The 22034-nt window shown below is 34.5% G+C and overlaps 1 protein-coding gene and 1 pseudogene across 1 annotated transcript; both read right to left on the bottom strand.

Annotated features, from left to right (window-relative positions):
* Positions 1-893: 893 nt before the first annotated feature.
* On the bottom strand, positions 894-10798 carry LOC102590913 (expansin-A4-like; annotated as a pseudogene).
* A 3301-nt stretch (positions 10799-14099) lies between these two features.
* On the bottom strand, positions 14100-20399 carry LOC102582552 (transcription factor RF2b). The gene is made up of 4 exons (XM_006357234.2): positions 19849-20399; positions 15589-15721; positions 15015-15099; positions 14100-14742 (listed from the first exon to the last, which is right to left on the bottom strand). Exons 1-4 carry the CDS (start codon positions 20307-20309, stop codon positions 14372-14374), a joined length of 1050 nt encoding a protein of 349 aa, XP_006357296.1. The 5' UTR covers positions 20310-20399; the 3' UTR covers positions 14100-14371.
* Between the last annotated feature and the right edge of the window lie 1635 nt (positions 20400-22034).

Genomic DNA, 22034 nt, shown 5'->3' with positions numbered 1-22034 from the left:
TATACGTTTGTGACAAGGATATCGTTATTCATCCACTTGATCATACGTGTAACTTGTTGGTCACTTTCTTCCACAACTCTACATCCCAAGCTATCATTCCAAAATAACCAGATTTGACTGTTGCAGTTGGCATATGCATTATCAAATCCTAAGAATCTTTTATATTTGTCAATATGTTCAGTCTTATGGAAAGGCTCGCTTCAAGCAATGAAATGAGGTTTTTGAAGTCTTTCAAAAGCACCACTAGAACTGATGCTTCTGATTTTCCAAAATAAGGCCTTAAACATCACAAACTAATTGGAGAAATTCATTTCCTGTGAATTGTAGCCCAGAACTCAGAAGCCTAATCAAATTTTACCTTGTGACAGAAATGATATTATTTATCACCATATAATAAATAGTTATTTTAAATTATTTGTTAATTGATTAAATTATAATAAAATACTACAATTATTTTTAAAAATAAATTGTCAACAATTTTGTAAAGTTCCAAAACAATTTCTTTTTGGGTAAACTAGTAAAACTATCTTTACTATTTATAATTTCTTATGAGGCATGTAAAGAGAAAAACAAGGATTAGAAAATTAATTTCTTTAGGAGTTCTACTATTAGGATGTTTGCCAGCACAAAGAACATTAGGAGCTAGATTGTGTAATGAGGAATACAATGAAGCAGCACAATTGGCCAACACCAAATTCTCAATTGCCATCAATTGATTACAAAATGATTAGTACAAACTTATTTTCATGGATGCCTATAATTTAATACTTGATTACATAGTCAACCCTAAAAAATATGGTACACTAACATTAATTCATCAACTATTTGATCGATTATAGCATTTGCAGTGTAAAACTCAAAATGCTATTCTTCACTTAAGTTTATTGGTGAAATTAAAATTGAACCCCTTCAAAAGTTTGTCCAAATTGCCAATTAGGTGGTGCAACATTGTAGCTTCTAATAGTCCTTCCATCACTTGTTGACACTTGAAATGAAAGACTTTGGCCATTCATATATGAATTGCTTTGCCAATTTTGGCCCCAATTGGCTGCCATCCAGACCCTGACCCTTTAATAGAGACTAAATTAACATCTCCAACGTTTGTCACCAAAACTAAGTTAAAGTAAGAGTGTCCATATATTAATTGTAAACCTTATTCCTCCTTTTTTGTTGCAGGGAACCCTGTTAAATACCATCAACAAACTTCATGCCACCTAATTATTTCGTGCCTAGACATAATTTTTTTAATTGAGATTCAAGTTATATCCACTAACAAGATAATAGAATGTGTATACTATTAGTGCAACTTAAACTCCAATTTAAGGTTACTTGCCTTATTAATTAGGTTATGCTAATTCTACTGATTATAGGTAGTTACTTATAATGAGTTTTTGAGTTATATGTACTCATATGGTATATTTTTTTGTTTTTTTAGTACTAGGTCACTTATAGGTTAGTATAAAGTAAATTTCAATGATAAACAATAATTGGTGACTTTATAAAAATGGTAACCCCTAATCCCTCTATCCTATTTTATGAAGAACACAACTTGATAGAGAAACCAATAGTTGAAAAAGGAAATAACAGGAAGAATAAAAGAGAACCAAAATCTTTTGCAGAGATTGTTATTGGATATATTATTCAATAGGCTTTGTAGCCTTATATAGGTTTACATGTTATGGAATCATATTCCCACTAAACCACTAATGTAATTCCACTAAACCAACTCACCTAAAACATTAGGAACATAATTCTGCAATACTACAAAATAGGAAAAACTATCACGAGTTGAAAGAAAATAAATACCAACTGAAAAGCTAAAATATAGCCATACTGCAGACTTAGTCAAACTAAATAATAGTGGCTGATGTTGTACAACTTTTAACACCCCCTCTCGACATCAGCTCCAGTTTTAACCATGCCTAGCTGTTGACATAAACTTTCAAACTTATTGACACTTAAGCCTTTTGTGAACATGTCTGCAATTTGTTGCTCAATTTTGATATGCTCCAAGTCAATCTCTCCTTGCAACACTTTTTCCCTGATGAAGTGGTAATGTATTTCCACGTGCTTCGTCCTAGCATGAAAAACAGGATTTTTAGCCAAGCAAATCGCTGATTGATTGTCACAGTTCAAGGTAACTGAGTAGCCAACTGGTCGGTGTAAATCCTTCATCAACTGCATAAGCCACGTACTTTCTTGAGTTGCAACTGCTGCTGCCCTATACTCTGCTTCTGTTGTTGACAGCGACACAGTTGGTTGCCTTTTGCTGCACCTAGAAATCGCTCCAGCTTCGAGCTTAAACATATAGCCAGTTGCATTCTTCACCTTTCTTTAGAGTCACAATATCCGACCAACTTGCATTCTTCACCTTTCTTGTACAAAAGACCATAGTCAATTGTACTTTTCACATATCTTAGTATTCGCTGAACAGCCTCCATATAGTACTTCTTTGGATTGTTCATGTAGCGACTCATCACACCAACTGCAAAAGAAATATCAGGTCGAGTCTGAGTTAAATAAATCAAACTACCTACCAATTGTCGATACATCGTAACATCTGCTAAGTCTTTTCCTTCATGTGCACACATCTTGGCATTTGGCTCCAATGGTGTTGATATTGGCTTGCAATTCAACATTCCAAACTTCTTCAATAGATCTTTAGAATATCCTTTCTGATGCAAACAAATTTCTTCTTCATTACAATCAACCTCCAAGCCAAGAAAATGGTTGAGTTGTCCAAGTTCCTTCATCTGGAAGCGAACTGACAAATTCTTCTTTGTTAGAAGAATTTCTTCTTCACAGTCTCCTGTTAGGATTAGATCATCCACATATACTAGCACAATAGCTAGTTTCTTTCCAACAACTTTCACAAACAAGCTGGAATCTGCCGGTGCTACAGAATAACAACTATGAGTAAGAAATTCAGAAATCTTACCATACCATGCCCTTGGCGCTTGCTTTAACCCATATAGCATTTTTCGAAGCTTACATACATACTCAGGATGAGCTTGACTCTGAAAGCCCATTGGTTGACACATGTAGATCTCCCGATCCAACTCTCCGCGCAAAAATGCATTATTTACGTCCATCTGCCATAAGTTCCAATTTTTACTGGCAACAAGTGCAAGTATGATCTGGACTGTAGTAAGCTTAGCCACTGGACTAAATGTTTCATCATAATCTAGTCCATATTGCTGAGAAAAGCCTCGGGCTACAAGACGAGTTTTGTGCCTTTCAATTGACCCATTTGTGTGACATTTTATCTTGTAAATCCATTTGCAAGAAATAGGTTTGACATCTCTTGGCTTTACCACGAGCTCCCAAGTTTGATTTAGTTCTAGCGCATCAATCTCCTCCTTCATAGCTTTAATCCACTTCAGATTTTGGAATGCTTCCTCAAAACTCTTTGGTTCTTTTTCATTTTCTTCTTCTACTATGGCAGCATTGGCATACTTTGGATTAAGCTTTTTGATCCTAGATGACCTTCTAAGAGATGGGGGTGTGTTTTCTCCATTTAGCTCGTCTTCACCTGGTTGTTGGTACAAACCAGTTTGCCAAGGATTTTGAGTCACGCCTTCTTCAACGGTATCTTCATTAGCTTCATCTTCAGCTTCATCTAAACTCAATTGGATATGAGACGAGTCCAATATATCTTTGAGAACGTTTGAATCTGGCAGCGTCTCCTTATTTGAAGACCACCATGAAAAAACTTCATCAAATATCACATTCGGAGAAGTGTAACACTTTCCCGTGCTTGGGTCATAAGAACGCCACCCTTTTCGTTGACTATCATACCCTACAAAGATACACCTAATAGCCTTTTTGTCCATCTTGCTATGTAAATGGTTAGGTACAAATACATAGCATACACAATCAAAAACACGAAAATAGCTAACTAAAGGTTTCATATTCCATAACTTCTCAAAAGGTGAAAGAAAACTTAACCTTTGTTGAGGAATTCTATTGATCACAAAAGCTGCAGTTTTCATAGCTTCTGCCCAAAATTGTCTTGGAATATTTTTTGCGTGAAGCAAGCTCCGACAAATTTATGCTAGGTGTCTATTCTTTCTTTCTGCTACACCATTTTGTTGTGTTGTATTTGGACATGTGAGCTAACGACGTATTTGATACTTTTGAAGGAATTCAGAGAATTCATATGAGGTGTATTCCCTACCATTGTCAGTTCGCAGGCAAATAATTTTCTTGCTTACTTCTGCTTCAACAACCTTTTTAAATTCTTTGGATTTTGAAAATGTATCAGACTTTTCCTTCAAAAAATAAATCCATACATACCTAGAGAAATCATCAATGAAGGTTAACAAATATTTCATCCCACCAACAGAGAGTTGCTTGACAGGTCCAAATACATCAGAGCGAATTAACTCTAATGGTTCCTTGGCCTTATATTTTGACTCCTCATACGGCAACTGATGTGTTTTACCATACTGGCAACCCGCACATATAACATCTGTCCTTACTGAAAGTTTTGGAAGACCCTTCAGCATTGATTTTTCCATCATGACACTTAGTTTAGAGTAGCTAACGTGACTCAACCGCATGTGTCATAAGTCTGCCGTCTTATTCTTCTTTGTCTTGTCTATATATGCGGTTTCTGCCGACATTACATAAATAGAGTTTAACCTTTGCCCCTTCATCACTGGCTCTTCTTTAACCTCAAGATCACGGTATATTCTTACATCTTGCAGACCAAATAGAACATAATGACCCGAAGATGTCAATTGAGCTACTGAAAGAAGATTTTTCTTCATACCTAGGACATGATAAACATTTTGAAGCAACATCGGATCAACACAACTATTTGGAGATACAATAGTCTTACCAGTGTGAGCTATCGCTAATTTTGTGTCATCTGCTGTCACGACTTCATGACTTCCCTTGTACTCAAACAAATTTTGCAGCTTCTTTTTGTCACCAGTCATATGGTTTGAGCATACCGAGTCAACAATCCAGTCATTCTCATAGTCAATTTGTTTAGAGGTTGTTACTGTAAGAGCTAGCTCTTCTTGTTCTATAGCAAAGAATGCTTCAGCATCCCAATCATCTTCACTATTTTCCTTTGGACCGGAGGTAGCAGCAGCGTTGCTTTCAACAGTCCTCTTTTTGAACCAGCAAATATTGGTTTTATGTCCCTTCTTCCCACAGTTATGACATTTCCCTTTAAACCTCTTGTTGTTGCCCCAATTATTTTTCGAACTTCCCCCTGGACGAGAGCTTCCTTCTCCTTGATGACTTTTTGACTTATCATCAGTTCTTTTTGATCCATCGGCGTTGTACTGCTTGGAGTTCCCTCTGCTTTTGTTGACGTAGAGTGCTTCATCTTCTCCTTTAAGAGAGACTCCGCTCATTTGCTTATTTAAGGCTTCCTGACCTGCTAGCAAATTCTCAAATTCTACAAGTGATGGTTGATTTTGCCATCCTTGTACAACAGCAATGAAGCTTCTATATTTAGGCTTCAGACCATGGATTATGATCCGCTTCATCCTCGTCTCTCCAATTGGAGCTTGTGGATCTAACTCTGAAATCTCTCGACATAACATCTTCACCTTATGAAAGTATTGTGCAATTGTCATATTGCATTGTCCTATCGAGAGTAATTCACTCTCTAAGAGTTGGAGCCTTGTATCATTTTTCTTTGAAAATAGATTGGCGAATGTATCCCAAGCCTGCTTTGGGGTGGTGGTGTCTCGTATGTGCTCTAGCACATCCTCTTCGACCATTTTTTACAAAACGAACATAGCCTTACTAGCTTTTATCTTCCACTTTCGCAGAGTGCCGTTTGCATCTTCTGTTGCTGGTTGTGTCACCTCGCTACCGTTGACAACCTCCCACAGATCTTGCCCTTGCATATAAGACATTATGCAAGTTGACCATGCACTGTAATTGCTGTTGTTGAGCTTTTTCACTCCGCTGACAGCTTGTAAGTCTGTCATTGTGTCAGCAACAAAAGTCTAAAAAAAAAACTAAAGTAAATGATCTCCCAAGGAACAACCTGGCTCTTGATACCAAATGAAGAACATAACTTGATAGAGAAGCCAATAGTTGAAAAAAGAAATAACAGGAAGAATAAAAGAGAACCAAAATCTATTGCAGAGATTGTTACTGGATATATTATTCAATAGGCTTTGTAGCCTTATATAGGTTTACATGTTGTGGAATTATATTCCCACTAAACCACTAATGTAATTCCACTAAACCAACTCACCTAAACATTAGGAACATAATTCTGCAATACTACAAATAGGAAAAACTATCACGAGTTAAAAGAAAATAAATACCAACTGAAAGCTTAAATATAGCCATACTGCAGACTTAGTCAAACTAAATAATAGTGGATGATGTTGTACAACTTTTAACATTTTACATAGCACATTTTTTAGTTTGCCCTTAAAAAAATGATACATTTACATATTTAGAAATAATTGAAGAGGTAAATGTCAAAAACACACCTAAATTATTCTCATTTTTTGAGTTTCTACCAAACTATTGAGAGTCTAAGTTTCTCAAACTAATAAGTTACTCCTTTCGTTTCTTTTTATATGTCACCTTTTTAGATTTCACTTGCATTAAAGAAACTAAGTAAGTTTACAATTCTACCCCTATTTAATGTTTTTCTGAAGTCAACTTTTCAATAAATAATAAATAAATCCATTTTTTATTTTTAATTTGTTTGTTGAGATTTTTGTTCCAAAATCAAATTTTATAGAGTAATGCAATGGTGCGAGTAATTAATTAGTGTATGAAGTAATTACAATGAACATTAATTACTTATTAGTTTTCCTATGTTAGTCAAATATCTATTTTCAAGACTAATTAACTATCAATGGGATAGTAGGAAGAATGTTGTAATTTATGCATTGATTTATGAAATGACAAGTATTATGGACCAATTATTTATAGTAAGGATGACATATAAAAAAGAACGGATGGAGTATAGTTTAAGTATGAAATCCACACTCTCTCAATAGTTCAGGTTTGAAACTAAAAAAAAAAGATATTTTAGATGTGTTTTTGACACTTATTCTAGTTTAAAATATGTGAATTATTCAAAGTTCAAGAGAATTGTTGAACTTTTTTCATGTTTACCCTTCGTTTAATGAGGTTCTTAACTACTTTACCTTTTTCTAGGAGATTAATATCAAAATAATCAAAAGGGTAATAGTGGAAAGTAGTATTTGATTTATATCATTAAATATTTTTTTCTGTATTGAGCTATTTGCAAGAAGGCTGGCTCAGCCAAATTGAAGTGCTCGCGCGGAGGATTGCACCATCCACCGTTATGGATTTGGTGGACAAAAATTTGTGGTTGTAACAGTAATAGTAATAGTAGCCTCAAGGTAACATGGTGCGTCGTTGCTGCAAGTGAGCTCGTAGCAAGCACCACAGGTCCAGCCATTGTTGAATAGTGTTGTGCTTAGTGCTGCTGTGTTGGTTCCATATCCTTGGCTATACAAATTGCCATAACCACAAGCACCCCCTACATGCATGCATGTCCCAAACACATGAAGTTTTTGTTAGTCAATTTAATTTGACATAATAGATAAACGTGTCATTTAGTTTGGCTTCAGCTTGCATCACACTTAAATTTCTATGTATAAAGTTGAATAAGTAGACACATTTGCATCTACGTGGCATCTTGTGTGTAGTATGTCACATAGGATGTACATGTCTATTTGTTCAATTTTATGCAAGCTTAAGTGGCTACCTGTGCACGTCCAAATTGAAATACATCGATGTTAAAATGCATGCTTATGTATTATCCCATTTAACTTCTAGCACTAAAAGCCGTCCATAAAAAAAATGAGATTTTTAATTTGGAAATTAAGACACGTTGTAACATCTCGCAATTTGAAATAACTAGGAAGAAGCTAATAATTGGAAATAGTCATTTTTGGAAAGAATGAAAATCTGGAAATTTTGTTAAGTTAGGAAAAGTGAGTTTTTGGTCAACTTCAAACGGCCATAACTCCTAGCTCAGGATGAGTTAGGTGTACTTCCAGATATGGTAGGAAATCTCTTGGAATTATCTTTCCAACGTCGCCGAGTTTGTGCGATTCCAAATTCTTATGAGTGAGTTATGCCCTTTGGAAGTTGGACTGTTCGAATAAGGAAAGTCTAAAACCAGATTTTAGAAGGGTAGTTTGGTCTTTTCCTTACCCAACTTAATTAATTCATTTTTAGGAGTTTAATTGGGGTAAATTTAGATTTTAGTCAGTTTAGAAAAAGTGAATTTCACGCTAGGGCTTGGAGAGAGAAGAAAAGAGAAGAAAGGAGAAGAGAAAACAAGATCGTCGAGTTTAGCTTGTGGATTTCGTCAAGGGGTGATCCCTACGAGGTATGTGAGATCACATAGCATTGGTTTAGTTCACCCATGCACCAATAATGATTCAATTTCAGCTAAGTTTATTAGATTTGAAAGTAAATCCTTGAGTTCTTGATGATATTCGTTTGAATTCTTGTGGGTTGTGTTGTTGGAGTTTTCTTTAGATTGATTCATGTTTTTAGTTGTGTTTTCGAGTAGAATTTGATGCATATTGAGGGTATAGATGATTCTAAGTGTTTGGGAAAAGAACCATTGAAGTTTAGAGATGAAAAACGAGCAAGAAAAGTCGTCAAACGCCTGGGGAAAAGGGTGGGGCGTCGCGCCAGACAGCGTGCCCCAGGGCAGTCTCTGATCTTTTCCCTCTAGCTCCCCGCGCTTCTCAGAGCGTCAGGAACGCCAGTCCTTCCCATTTCTTCCCCACCTTTTCGTACTTGTTCCCTAGTAATGTACCTATGTTTTCTAGTTGATTCCAACACTCTAAGGTACATCTAAACATCATGAAATCGTCCATAAACATGAGATCATGTACCTTGAATCCATAATCCAATTCAAGGAAAGTTAAGATCAAAGTCAAGAGAAGTAAGAGTCAAGTCAAGAGAAGTTTTATAAAGTTTTCAAAAGTCTTTCACAAACGTTTTAACTTTGTTTAAAGACTTAAGTTTCAAGTTAAGCAAAGAGTAAAGAGTTGAGTTCATTTCTTCAAAAGAAGTATATCGGGACTATGTATTCCCAAAGAGTAAAATGTTTTCACATTTAAACAAGAAAGGAAACCTTGATTTCCAAAGAGCCTTTGAGCTAGTTTTCATAAAAGAGTAAACACTTTCTAAATCAAGCAAGAGAGAAAACTATGATTTCCAAGATAGCCTTTGAGCTAAGTTTTTGAGCAATTAACTCAAATCACAGAAAGAGAGATATTTTTAAACATAAGAGCTAATATCACATTTTTGGCAGTAGTATTGAGCACTGATATGGGGGAGAGTTCAGACAACTCACAACCCCCCATAAACCATGTAGCCATCATGGGTAGAAAATGGTCATACTTTTTAGATGATTCCTTTAGTGCCTTTTAGCATAGACTAGTGGATCCACTTAGTAGTTCAGGTTCTATACCCTCGGCAAGGTATAGGACGGCCCTGGCAGCGTGAGGCAAAACGTTGTATCATCACAATAGCTCTTACGTAATGGTTGTCGGTTAGAGAAACTCCCACAAAAGTAATTGTATTCTTAATTACACAGTTTATTTGTATTTTTACATACATCTCAGAGTTATATGTATCTTTGCATACACAGAGTTGACATCATGTTTTAAACAACTTTTCTTTATATTGCACTTGTTTAAAACTGCTTTATATTGAAATAAGTTCAGTTTTGTTGAGTTGAGTCGAGCCAGGTAAGTTCTTCAGATTTTTTTCAAGCCTATGTTGTGTTTAACACTCCAACTCGCATACTCGTACATTCAATGTACTAATGCCAGTTGGCCTGCATCTTATTATGATGCAGACACAGGTAACTAGGATCGGCATCCAGCGCATCGTTGATCCAGTGAGCACTCCAGAGTCAGTTGGTGAGCCTCCTTGCATTCCAGAGGACTCATTTTTATTGTTTTAAGTTATTTTATTAGTTCATTAGGATGTCGTGGGGTTTGTCCCGACATCCATCCCAGTTGTTTTAGAGGCTTCATAGACAGTCAAATGTTAGTTCTTTAGTCTTTTTATTGTCATTATCTTATGTTAAGACTTGAGTTTGCCTTAATGGCCAAGTTGAATATTCCATTATAACATTCTAGTTTATTACATAGACTTGTCTTTGTTGAATTAAGTCTTCCGCTGTGTAAGTAAGTCAGGCCAAGGGTTCGCTTGGGGCCAACAATGGTTCTCGAGTGCCAGTCCCACCCAGGGTGTAGGCTCGGGGCGTGACACATGTTACCTGGTAATAACGAGTAAAAATGCACCAATAGGTTAAAATTATTTATATTATTAGTGTGTATATGTAAAATACTTTTTCAGTGACGATAATTAAATCTGAATTACGTTTGTTTATCAAGAACTTAATCATTCACAGTTTCTTTGCTTCAATTTTTGTGCCTTACTACTTTCATTATTGGTAGTTTGATCTAATTTTTCGAAAACATCATTTTTCGTATTTAGTATAACTCTTTAATTACAACATCTTATTACGTGACATGTTAAGCACCACAACATTCAAATTAACATTTTGATATATCATGTATACACATGATAAAACTGCAAAATTCAAAAGTCTTTCATCAAAGGTATAACATAGGATGGAAATTATAAAGCTTTTGGACATACCCATTGTACAAGAAGCATCACTCCCTCCATAGAAGGTGGCATGAGCACTTTGCCAGCCTCCATAATAGGCGAAATCCCCATGGAAGCAAAAGCTTAATAATAATACGAAGAAGAAGAAAGAAGAATGTATGGAGAAAGCCATTGTTGAGGAAGTTGAGAGTTACTAATAAATAAATATGAGAGAGTAGTAAGTGGCTTAATGCTAGTTGAAGAGGTATGTATAGAGGCGCTATTTATATTTAATAGTAGTGAACTTGAAGCAGAAATTGGGGTTAAAGATATGGTAGGCAAAATTTAAGTATACTAATTGATTCCTCCCTAAGATCTTAGTTAACACTACCTCTTTAGTTCTTTAACTTGCGAACCTGACAATCCATGATTGATCTCAATCGGTGCTTCTTCATATGATAAGTTGTTTTTCACCCTAACACTTTATATTGGAACGATGAGTAAAGGATCTCCAACACACTTCTTTAGCATAGAGACATAAATACATGATGTACGAATATCAATTCCTTAAGTGACAGTAATTCATAAGCTACTTTCTCAATTCAATTCTCAATACGGTAGGGGCTAATAAATTGGGGACTAAGTTTTACTTTTTTAACAAATCGCATGACACCCATCATAGGCAAAACCTTCAAGAGAACTCATTCTTCTACCTCAAATTCCTAATCTCACTGCCTCACGTTAAAGTAAGATTTCTGTCGATTTTAAGCATTTTTCAATCACTCCAGAATGAACTTAAAATTTTTCAGAACTTGGTGAACTAAGTCTAGACCTATCAATGCGACTTCATCTACCTTGAACTATTGTTTCATCTAAATGCTAGAGTTGTAACTGTTATTATACACAAACTCGGTAAGAGGTAGTTGATCATTGGGGTAAAAATAGACAAAACAAACCTCTAGGAACCTCTTATAATAACCGGTCAATCCTAGGAAACTTCTAATATCTGTCGAAGTAGTGGATCTAGGTCAAGTTTTCACTGCCTCAATCTTATAGGAATCAATCTAAATATCCCCACTAGAAACAATATGACTAAGGAGTGTCACATATTTGAACTCGAACTCACACATAGAAAATTTAGCACATAACTCATGATCCTTGAGTGTCTGAAGTACAATTCTAAGATGGCAAGTATGTACCTCCTAATTAGGGAGTAAATTAGACTATTGTCGATGAAGGTAATTACGATCACGTTGAGGTATAATTCGAACATTCTATTCATGAAATCCATAAAGGTTGTGAGAGATTAGTTAGAGCAAAAAGTCATGACAAGGAATTTGAAATGACTATACCGATCAACAATAACTAAATCCTATGTATGTAAGGAGGACTCACTACAAGTTGAGTGAGAAGAACTTAGTGGAACATCTGACTATAGGCCTGAATCTTAGCATTGGGACTATATCATAAAATGATATAGCTCAAAGGAACGTCAATATATTAAATGTATTGGTATGTAAAGCAAGAACTGACCGAAAGACTGAAAAGTTGAGAATGAAAAATATAACTATAGTAACTTAATGAAGAGAGTCAAAGCTGAGATATGTGAGATATCACTTAAAATTTTCAATAAGTTGATCGCAAAAAAAAAACCAAGATCTTAACTGAAAAGATGAGACATGTATTAAAAGACATCCTTTGTATATACAACATGGTTCATTAAACGTATAAATTTATTGATCTATAAAGCTAAGAACCAACTAATAGCGATATATAATGATAAGAATGCTCAATAGGTAGGATTTTCACATCCTAAAGAGGACTTCTCTCTTACTATGTGAAAATAATTGTGCCCAAGACAGATTTAGAGCGTATTTTTTTAATTTAATTTATTAATTTTTTTTGACAATAGAGAGTTGCTCAGATGAGTACCCTTCACTTTGAACCTTAAGATTGTGAGTTCGAGTGACCAAGGGAACAAAGGTCCTGAGGAAGGGATAAATTTTTATTTTTAATTTGGATTTGGATTATATGTAATTATATTAACATATATTTTTAAATAAAAATAGTAATAATTAAAAAAATAAAAAATTGCACTCATTCTAAATTTACTACAACTTTATAATTGAATTGATCTCAGAGTGAACAGGTAGAGTTCACTTGCTTATGAGAAACTCGACTCTTTATTCTTTAAAATTGTAAATTACAAGTTAATTATCACTTACTTGGTGCGCTTGATTTTCTACCAAAAAAATAAAAAGTAACCAAATGATATTATTTGAGGTATTCTAACTCAGAAACAACTAGTTATTATAATTAATATACATAACTAACTAAATAAATGAGATATCAAACAAGACACAAATTTGCAAATGGTGGCTAGAAGTAGGCACATCAACAATCATGAGTTGCTTGCTTCTAGCCTTCTCTATATAAAACTCCACATGATCATCTTCCAAGTAGACGCACATTAAATCACTGGCATATATATATATATATGCATTTCTGTGGTTTGCCTAGGGATTTGGCACTAATATAGTTAGTTTTTTGTTCCTTGTTCATGTTGATGTTTTTACTTATTTTTGTTGGTCGATATGATGAAACCTTTCTATATTCAGTAATCAGTAATATATGGTGCTATCTCTTTCTCACGTAAAATATGCATTTGACCCAGAAATCAAGTCGCGATATTTAGCTACTTTTTTCTTGGATTTTCACCCAAATGTATGACAGGCAACTCATTCTATTCTTTCAAACATCTGTCTTTCTCCTTACGTTAAGTATATACAAAATGGGTTAAAAAAAGGAAGGGAATCGGATTATTCAAATTTTTTATTCCAACAAAAAATATCATTTAAATTGGTGAGTAACTTTCTAAGTGAAATATCAATAGTTAAATAACTTTTTGAGCTATGAAAAGTTTAGAGAACTATCTGAATGACAATATGACATACTATCTACTCAACAAGCATTTTGCTCTCCGTGAAAAGGAAATCATATAGTTATGTAGAATTCACTGCCCTTTTATTGTGTATTTCCATAATTGAATAATACTTGTTACAGTATCTTTTTTTTTTCTTCACTGGAGTCGAAAGAAAGAAGGCCAACTAACTTTCTATAACCTAGGGGATTAGATAAAATGCCCATCAAGAATTCAAAATTAGCACTCAGATACTCCACAAAAGTTGTACCTAGTTAGTAAACAGGGAACCAAAGGAACCCTGCATTATCCATATTAGTTCTACTCCAACTCTTACATTATCACCTCAAAACTCGTCCATTTTCTGCCTTAGAAGTGGGGAGTTTTAACAGAATAGTATCAGTACGAATAATGGAGGCATACATACAACAGTTACCCTGAAAGTTGAGGGGACAATCATAAGTGGCGCATAAAACAATATTTCCAAAGCAGAAAAATAATTTGTTGAAACTAATAAAAAGTTTTCAGCAAATGCCACCCAACAAAAGTTCAAAGACACTAAGGACCATCACAGTGACACCATAAAATACGGTCATTGAGCAGTGGTAACAACCTTCCTTTAAAGTTACACGAATAAATCACAAGAAATGATTCAAGACTTTGAACAAACTAAAAATAACAACACATCACGACATCTGGAACCGCTACTGAAACCTAAGACTGAAGTCAAATGGAAAAAATAAAAAATAAAAAAAATTGAATATCATGTTTTTGGATGTTAAACACGTGTCAGTCTATGAACAATTCCAATAAATAAGTTTGGGAGGGCACAAGTTGGCAATGCAATCACAATGTACTGCTGCTCTCACTGGCAGAAATTGAAGGTGTTTCAGTTTTGACAAGATGCATACCCCTGCCACCAATATCGAGACCTTGAAAACGACCAAGGGGATCCTGTTGCATTGTGTCTTGGAGAACCTGTCCATGTCCTGCAAGTAAACGGCGATGAGGATTCAACAAGCTATCCTGGAGGGAATGAAATTGCTGCATCTGTATGTTCTGGGATTCGCTAGGCCCTGATTGTGGCTGATGGGAAAAGAACGCTGATTGGTTATATGGAATGTGCTGCATCCCCAAATTGTATGCATCTGAAGAGGACATTTCCCCTGTGGCCATTTTAAGTCTTTCCACTTCCTGCTTCAGGGCTTCATTCAGAGCTGTATCGTAGGAACAGAATAACAAAGATATACAGCATTAATAACTGTTCTCACGATAAATGAAATTCAACATAATCTGAAATTGTCATTATTATCTCAATAAAGCAGGACAGAGCAAGCATTATGACTTCTATTTGTTGATTAGAAAAGTAACAGTGACCTCAGTGTCGCTATCTATCTTGTCCACCAAGAGGTGGAAGAAGTTTCAAGATGATGTTAAAATGATTGAGAAACATAAAATTCTGGAAGGCAATGGAAAATATAAATCATACCATCACGTAACTGAGCTTGTTGTGCCATAGCTTGCAAACGGAGCTTAAGCTCTGTATTCTCGTTAGTAAACTGTGTTGTATCCCGCTGCAGAAGGAAAGAACTATCAGATGTGAAGTACCGTTTATTGCAAGGGAGATAAAGGAAATTCGCTAACCAACATCTCAAAACATCTTCTGTTACTTTTGAGGCATGTACTTTTTTTTTCCCTTTGCATATGCCCCCTCCCCACAATAGAGAATCAGTTTATTTCAGGGAATATTATTTGCAAAATACACATGAGAATTCTTGCCATTGCATTGAATACTTGGTTCAGATGAAGGGACTCTTATTTTGTTACACATGTAGCTGAAAAAAGGTAATATCATTTAAATGCAGAAAACAGCTAATTTTCAGACATAATGGGCGATGGCAATGTTCTCATGGTCAAATTCAATCATCAAGTTTTTTTATGCAGATGGCGGATATGGTATGGTGTACAGACCAATAATTCCCATAGTTAACGAAGTAGAACACGATTTATGAACATATGACCTTTATAACACATATTGCAAGTTATCGAACAGGAAGAAGTACCTGGAAAAGGGTTAATTGAGCAGAGAGAGTGGTTGCTTCTGTTTGAAGGGTCTGAACCTTTCTCTCAAGTTCAGTAATGTAACGGGCCTTTCTCTCTTTCGAGCGAGAAGCAGACTGCCGATTCGCCAAAATCCTGTACAATATTCTCAAAATCAGAAACATAACGTAGTATTGTATGTGCGTCAAACTCAGTGGTACAATGGCTTTAATTTTGAGTTAAGTGGTGCATGCTTTCAGTAAAATAGAAACATATTTTCCTTTTGGATCTGCTTCTTTAGACAAGAGGCATTTTAGAAGTTCCAACAAACTACATAGTTTTCTTCAAAATTATGTTCCAAAATAGTAGCGCATAAATTACCCAACAAAATAAGCCACTTCAATTTCATATTCAGCACAAGTTCTTGAATAGGAAGGCATGACATTTGCTACATAAGCTTTTGGGAAAAGGGTCAAATATGCCTCTTAACTATTCAAAATGGGTCAGTTTTACCTACATTTTTGGTTCAAAAATTCCCTCCAACTAGCAAAATAGTTCACAAAATACATTTCTTTCTCAATTTGTCAAAAAAATACCTTTTTTTTTTCTAACGATTGCTCTAAACAAGAAAAAATGATCCAATTTAGCCCTTCAACTATGCAAAATAAGACAGTTTTTCCCTCCATTTAAAGTTTGGGACAAAAGTGCTCTTAATTGTGAAGACTTAAGCAAAAACTTATATTGTAGACTATAAGCTTAATTTGACTATTTTAAATGACAATTATATATAATGCCAATTTCATATTTTATATAAAGTTAAATTACTTGCATTAATTTTCAACTAAATATTTATTCTACTTCTCCTGTCAAAACTAAGTCATGATTAGTAATACAACATATCAAGGTATAATTGAATTTGATTTTGTTTACCACATAATTCTTAGAGTTAGTAAAATAAATTCATTTATTAATGTAGAAAAATAAATTTTAAATAGTTGTGTCAGAAAAGGTACATGATATCATGTTTAAAAATAAAAACTTACACCTAATCTATAAGGAACCAGAAAAAAAAAAGAGTTATATGAGATCGTTTTTATTCGTTAAAATGGGAAGTGTCTATATTTTCGTATATGTTATTATGGGTCTCACACATTCAAGCCCCCACCCCCAATAAACAAATAAATTAGAAGAACATTGACCTATTTTTCTTAGTTTTAGAGTAACCGTTAGAAAGAAGGGTATTTTTGAGCTATTTTGCTAGCTAGAGGGAATTTTTGAGCAAAAAAGGCAATGGTGAGGGCATTTTTGAGCCAAAAACATAACAGAAGGTAAAACTGATCAATTTTGAATAACTGGCCCTTTTCCCTTTTAACCTTTTATCAAAAATGAAGTTTCTTAACCTTATTTTCTCACAGTGAGAAGTTGTCTACAAATCACTTGTTAATGGTAATTTCCAGGATAGCTTCTGTAACTTACTACCATGAAACCAGTCTCACACATTCTCAGGGCATCACCAATGTCAAACAGAGTGTTTACAATATGTCATTATCCAGTGTAATATGTAAAGAGGCTACAGTATTAATACCATGAGGCAGCTTTCCTACTTTTATATTTGGAAGTAAAATCTACATGTATTTTAGCTCTTGGCTAACTGGAACTAACACAAGAAATTTGTCACTTGCCTTCTTTCTTTTCCATTAATAGCTCAAGTTAACACATGACCTCCTTTTTCTTACTGAAAGAACGAAAAAAAGTAAATGATCTCTTTCCGAGCAGCTACCCAAATTCACTACAGATCATAAAACTCAGCACTAGATATCCTAAGATTAGAGAGCTTTTCAAGAAAGCAGACAAAATGCCATGTAATGTTGTCATAATTACGGTTTCCAAAATCATAACTGCCAACTGTGTAATCTACAACCGGAACAGAGAATTATCACATGTCCAAGACTATTGTTTTGCCTCAGCTGTAAGCTATTCAAGCTTCAAGCTATGGTAAGGAATTATAAGCCTCTGAATCATGTGATACTAAATGGGCAAACCAAACTTTCAGATCACAACAAAATTGCGTTGAATGCAAAACTAGAACAGTTGAGTAAATTTCGGCATGGAATAGCATATCCTCTCCTAATTAATGCCCCTGAATTGAACCAAAGGAATCTTCATTTTGGACTTTCTTGGTCCTACTAGATGACCATCTTACAAGCCAAATATTCTAGGGAATAAATTGAATGAACTTGAACACGACACTTCGTAAATAAATGAACTTGAACACGGCACTTCATAAAAATACGAACTTGAACATGGCACTTCATCAAAAAATGAACTTGAACATGGCACTTCATCAAAAAATGAACTTGAACATGGCACTTCATCAAAAAATGAACTTGAACATGGCACTTCATCAAAAAATGAACTTGAACATGGCACTTCATCAAAAAATGAACTTGAACATGGCACTTCATCAAAAAATGAACTTGAACATGGCACTTCATCAAAAAATGAACTTGAACATGGCACTTCATCAAAAAATGAACTTGAACATGGCACTTCATCAAAAAATGAACTTGAACATGGCACTTCATCAAAAAATGAACTTGAACATGGCACTTCATCAAAAAATGAACTTGAACATGGCACTTCATCAAAAAATGAACTTGAACATGGCACTTCATCAAAAAATGAACTTGAACATGGCACTTCATCAAAAAATGAACTTAAACACGGCACTTCATAAAAAATGAATTGTGAACACAACACTTCATAAAATATGAACTTGAACACGACACTTCATCAAAAAACGAACTTGAACACAGCACTTCATCTGTTCATCGAACAATGGACTTGAACACAGTATCAGTTCACTTAAATTTGGACATGGCAGTACTTCAAAAAGGAATGTACCCCAAGTGTAAACATCACAAGGGACAAACGAAGCTCACTAGAGCTTGCTAAAACTATGTTAATTTTACAAGAACAGTGACATTATTCATGTAATGTTCTTTATATTTTGAGGAAGTAAGATTGTATAGCTAGCATCAAGAAGATACTTCAGTAGTGTTAGGGAACTCACTAATCAGGATTAGTTGAAGCTACTCTAGTTCAGAAATATCCATATGCAGGTTACCTCAGAAGAGACTCAATCCAGTCGTAGACCTAACCAATTGCTTGTCTAGTCCAGAAGAACAATCACATTGACTTCATTTGGACGTCCTAATCTTCTTACAGATAGTACATTACTAAAGTTAGTCTTACTAGACTACATTTTTCACTAAACTCCATTTAGTAAAGCTTAAGCTCCATTTCAGTTTAACCCAAACACACTACAAGTAAGAACAGAACTACCTCAGAACAAGACAGAAGAATCTCTTTTGATGAGATGGATCAAACCCAAATGCACTACAAAGTAAGAACTACCTCAAAACAAGACAGAAGAATCTCTTTTGATGAGATGGTTCAAACCAAATCCGATCTAATAGTTAAAGTTCCTAAACAAACCCTTACTAAGATATATAGCATGCAGACTGGTTGTAGGAAAAAAATGAGAAATGATCAACACTCAATTTCTGACTAAAAATTTAAATAACTGTTTTGACCTCTGTTCTGGAAAATTTTCATGTCGACACCATTTGCAAGTCTTTTGGAGTTATTCCATGCAAAAATTGTCACATTCAACATTCTGGTTTAGGAACTTCTAGTAACTTTGGACTGAAAACGCCACAGATCTAACAAAGCATTTTGCTGCTTCAACGCACCACTTCTTGGCATGAGGACTTTCACATATAGATCTTTGACATCCTACTGTTAGTTTGCTTTAGCACTTGTCTTGTTCTCGCTTCTACAGAAATGCAGTTTTTATTTTAAATCACTATGTCTCCATCTCAATTTGGCATAGTCTCTTATGTCGTATACCAAGAATTCATATATATTCCAAATTCACATGACTATACAGTGAAAAACTAGTGCATTGACACCTAGGGAATGCAGATCAATTTTAAAAGGTAAGAAATGTTCGGATCTCCAAAAAAGAGAAGCAAATTGTGATTAGTTAAAAGTTGTTTTGAATGTAAATCATTTTCAAAGGAAAAGAATCAATGGAGGACTAAATCATGATATAGACTCAAGTAGATCTACTTCAAGAGTTCCCTAAACTCTGAATTTTCTTCATTACGTGTATTCTTTGAGATGTTTTAAGTATTTGGAAAGCCTCAGCACCAAATCACCGTTCACAATTCAAACGATTTGAACTAATTGTATGAGTCAAAGCTGTAAAAGTATTCTACCTTTTGGCGCGTTTTGGATCAATGGTCCAAAGTTCAGCAAGCTTATCAGGAGCCATAGCCTTCTTAGCTTCAATACTCTCACTTAGCAGCAGGCTGGAACTATCCACCGAATTGCTATGCCTGTGTCTAGGCCTAGTGAAATTCCTTTCTCCATCACCACAGTCAGCTACGAGTCCACTACTTCCTGCGCCGGCATTGTTGAACCCTGGAACATCTGTAGGGTTGGATCCAGAGCCAAGTTTTTCAATGTCCATGTAAGTGGAGAAGAAATCGTCCTCGGATCCGATCTCCTCAAAACTTCCGGCGGACGCATCGAATGGGTCAGATACCAGATCTAGATCCTCAGGGAGCCGGAAGTTCACCTCCGAGTGAGCTCTGCGATGGTGCGATGGCCTGAATGTAGCCGAAAATGGCGGCGTCTGATTGAGCTGCTTGGAGTTTGGATTCGACGGATCTTGCATTTTGAGGCGATATCTGTGGGAGATTCAGACAGTAGAGCCCAAATGTAGGAAGATGTGAGGAGGTTTTAGCGGTGGATTTAAGTAATGAAGTAGTATATTATACTCCCTCCAAGTCCAACCCATGTTACCTTCTTCACAATTTTTTTATTGGATTATTGAATAAACGGTTCGAGACATATTAAAATTTTATAATTAATTGTTTATTAGTGTGATAGCGGATTATTTAATTTCTTTATTAGATAAATCCTCAATTCGTTAGAGTTATTATACTTATATTTTTATTTTAGGTATATTGAGCTCATTTAATATTTTACCATAATATATAAGAGTAATTATATATTTTTTCTTTATCAGTCTTAACTCATAAAAGCTAAAGTTGTAAAGCCATGAAGATCTATTTACTTTTCAATAATTATCATTTTGTTTTTAAAGAATAGAGAGCAAGTCAGCAAACTAAGAGGATATGTACATAAAAAGTATGCAATCATTTATCATGTCATTAAAAAAAATACTTCCGCTGGAGAATGAAAATGGGATAATTAGTTGAAAATCTGGATCAATTTATCCGTTTGATGTTGTTGCGGATTCAAAGTCATCTTATTTTATAAGGTGCGTTCATCGAAAAAGAAGGTATCACAGAAATTAGAGGTTAGCCGAATCACCAATCGATTATTGTTAATCTGTTACGAACAAACTGATATCTTTTAAGTTGGCCAGGGAATTAGTAAATTTAAAAGCTGGTATTCAATAGGTCAAATCGTTAAACGAAATTATCCGCGCGATTCATCCGATAAGCAGCCCTAACATTTTTATTTCGATCCATTTTTACTTGTTTACTATAATAAAAAATTAAAATATTAATATTTATTTATTATATACTTTTTAAACATATTTATTTCTTTTATTCAATTTTAAAATCATACATATATATATATACTCCTATAAAGTTTAATTTTCATGCCTTTAATATATTTGTATTTTTATCCAACTCAATAGTTATATTTGTCTTTATACTAGGGATTGTTTGATAGTTGGATGAGAAATAATTTAGTTATGTATTAATTTATGTATAGCTTATATGACGTTTGATAAGTAGATAGAAAATAAGTTATTCATATATAAGATTAATACGTCAATTGGTTGATAATTTAGAAACCTGCACAACTAATACATATATAAGTTATGAAGAAACTATGTATTATTTTATGTGGGATAAAAAGTGAAATAATTAAGAGTCTGGCACCAAAACAAATACTTTTTGGATATCGTATACCGAAAGGGATCCTCCCTAAAAATACAGATCAAAACGGACACTTCATCAACAACAAATTGTCCCAAATAACGTTAACTATGTCTATTCAACTCCAAAATACTACGCAAATCCAAAACTTACAACTAAGATTATCGAGAGTCATTGATGTTTTTATTTTACACAAATACTATTTGCATTTACATACATTCAATTCAATTGAATATACAAACCTTTTTGATTGTTGAGACATGACTATCAATTTTCAAAGATCAAAATATAATATTAGTAAAAGAGGATAAAAGATGAATGAGAAAATGTGAAGTGAATAATAACACATATTTATTATTGAAAAAGAGATATTCTTCACGTGAAAAGCTAAAAAAATAAATTTAATTTGCCCATTTATGAGCGAACTACCTTAAAATATTTGTGTTGTATTTTGGAGTGGAATAAACGGATCAGCTAACATTGTT

This window comes from Solanum tuberosum, unplaced genomic scaffold, assembly GCF_000226075.1.
Source record: "Solanum tuberosum cultivar DM 1-3 516 R44 unplaced genomic scaffold, SolTub_3.0 scf00245, whole genome shotgun sequence".
NCBI lineage: Eukaryota > Viridiplantae > Streptophyta > Magnoliopsida > Solanales > Solanaceae > Solanum > Solanum tuberosum.
This window is presented reverse-complemented; position numbering and strand designations above follow the sequence as displayed.

Excerpts from the sequence above, each read along its gene's own strand:
- LOC102582552 (XM_006357234.2), bottom strand. The coding sequence starts at position 20,309 with ATGCAAGATCCGTCGAATCCAAACTCCAAGCAGCTCAATCAGACGCCG. Across the intron at positions 15,722-19,848 it reads GATCCAAAACGCGCCAAAAG|GATTTTGGCGAATCGGCAGT; the intron begins GTAGAATACTTT and ends AATATTGTACAG. Across the intron at positions 15,100-15,588 it reads CTCAATTAACCCTTTTCCAG|CGGGATACAACACAGTTTAC; the intron begins GTACTTCTTCCT and ends TTCCTTCTGCAG.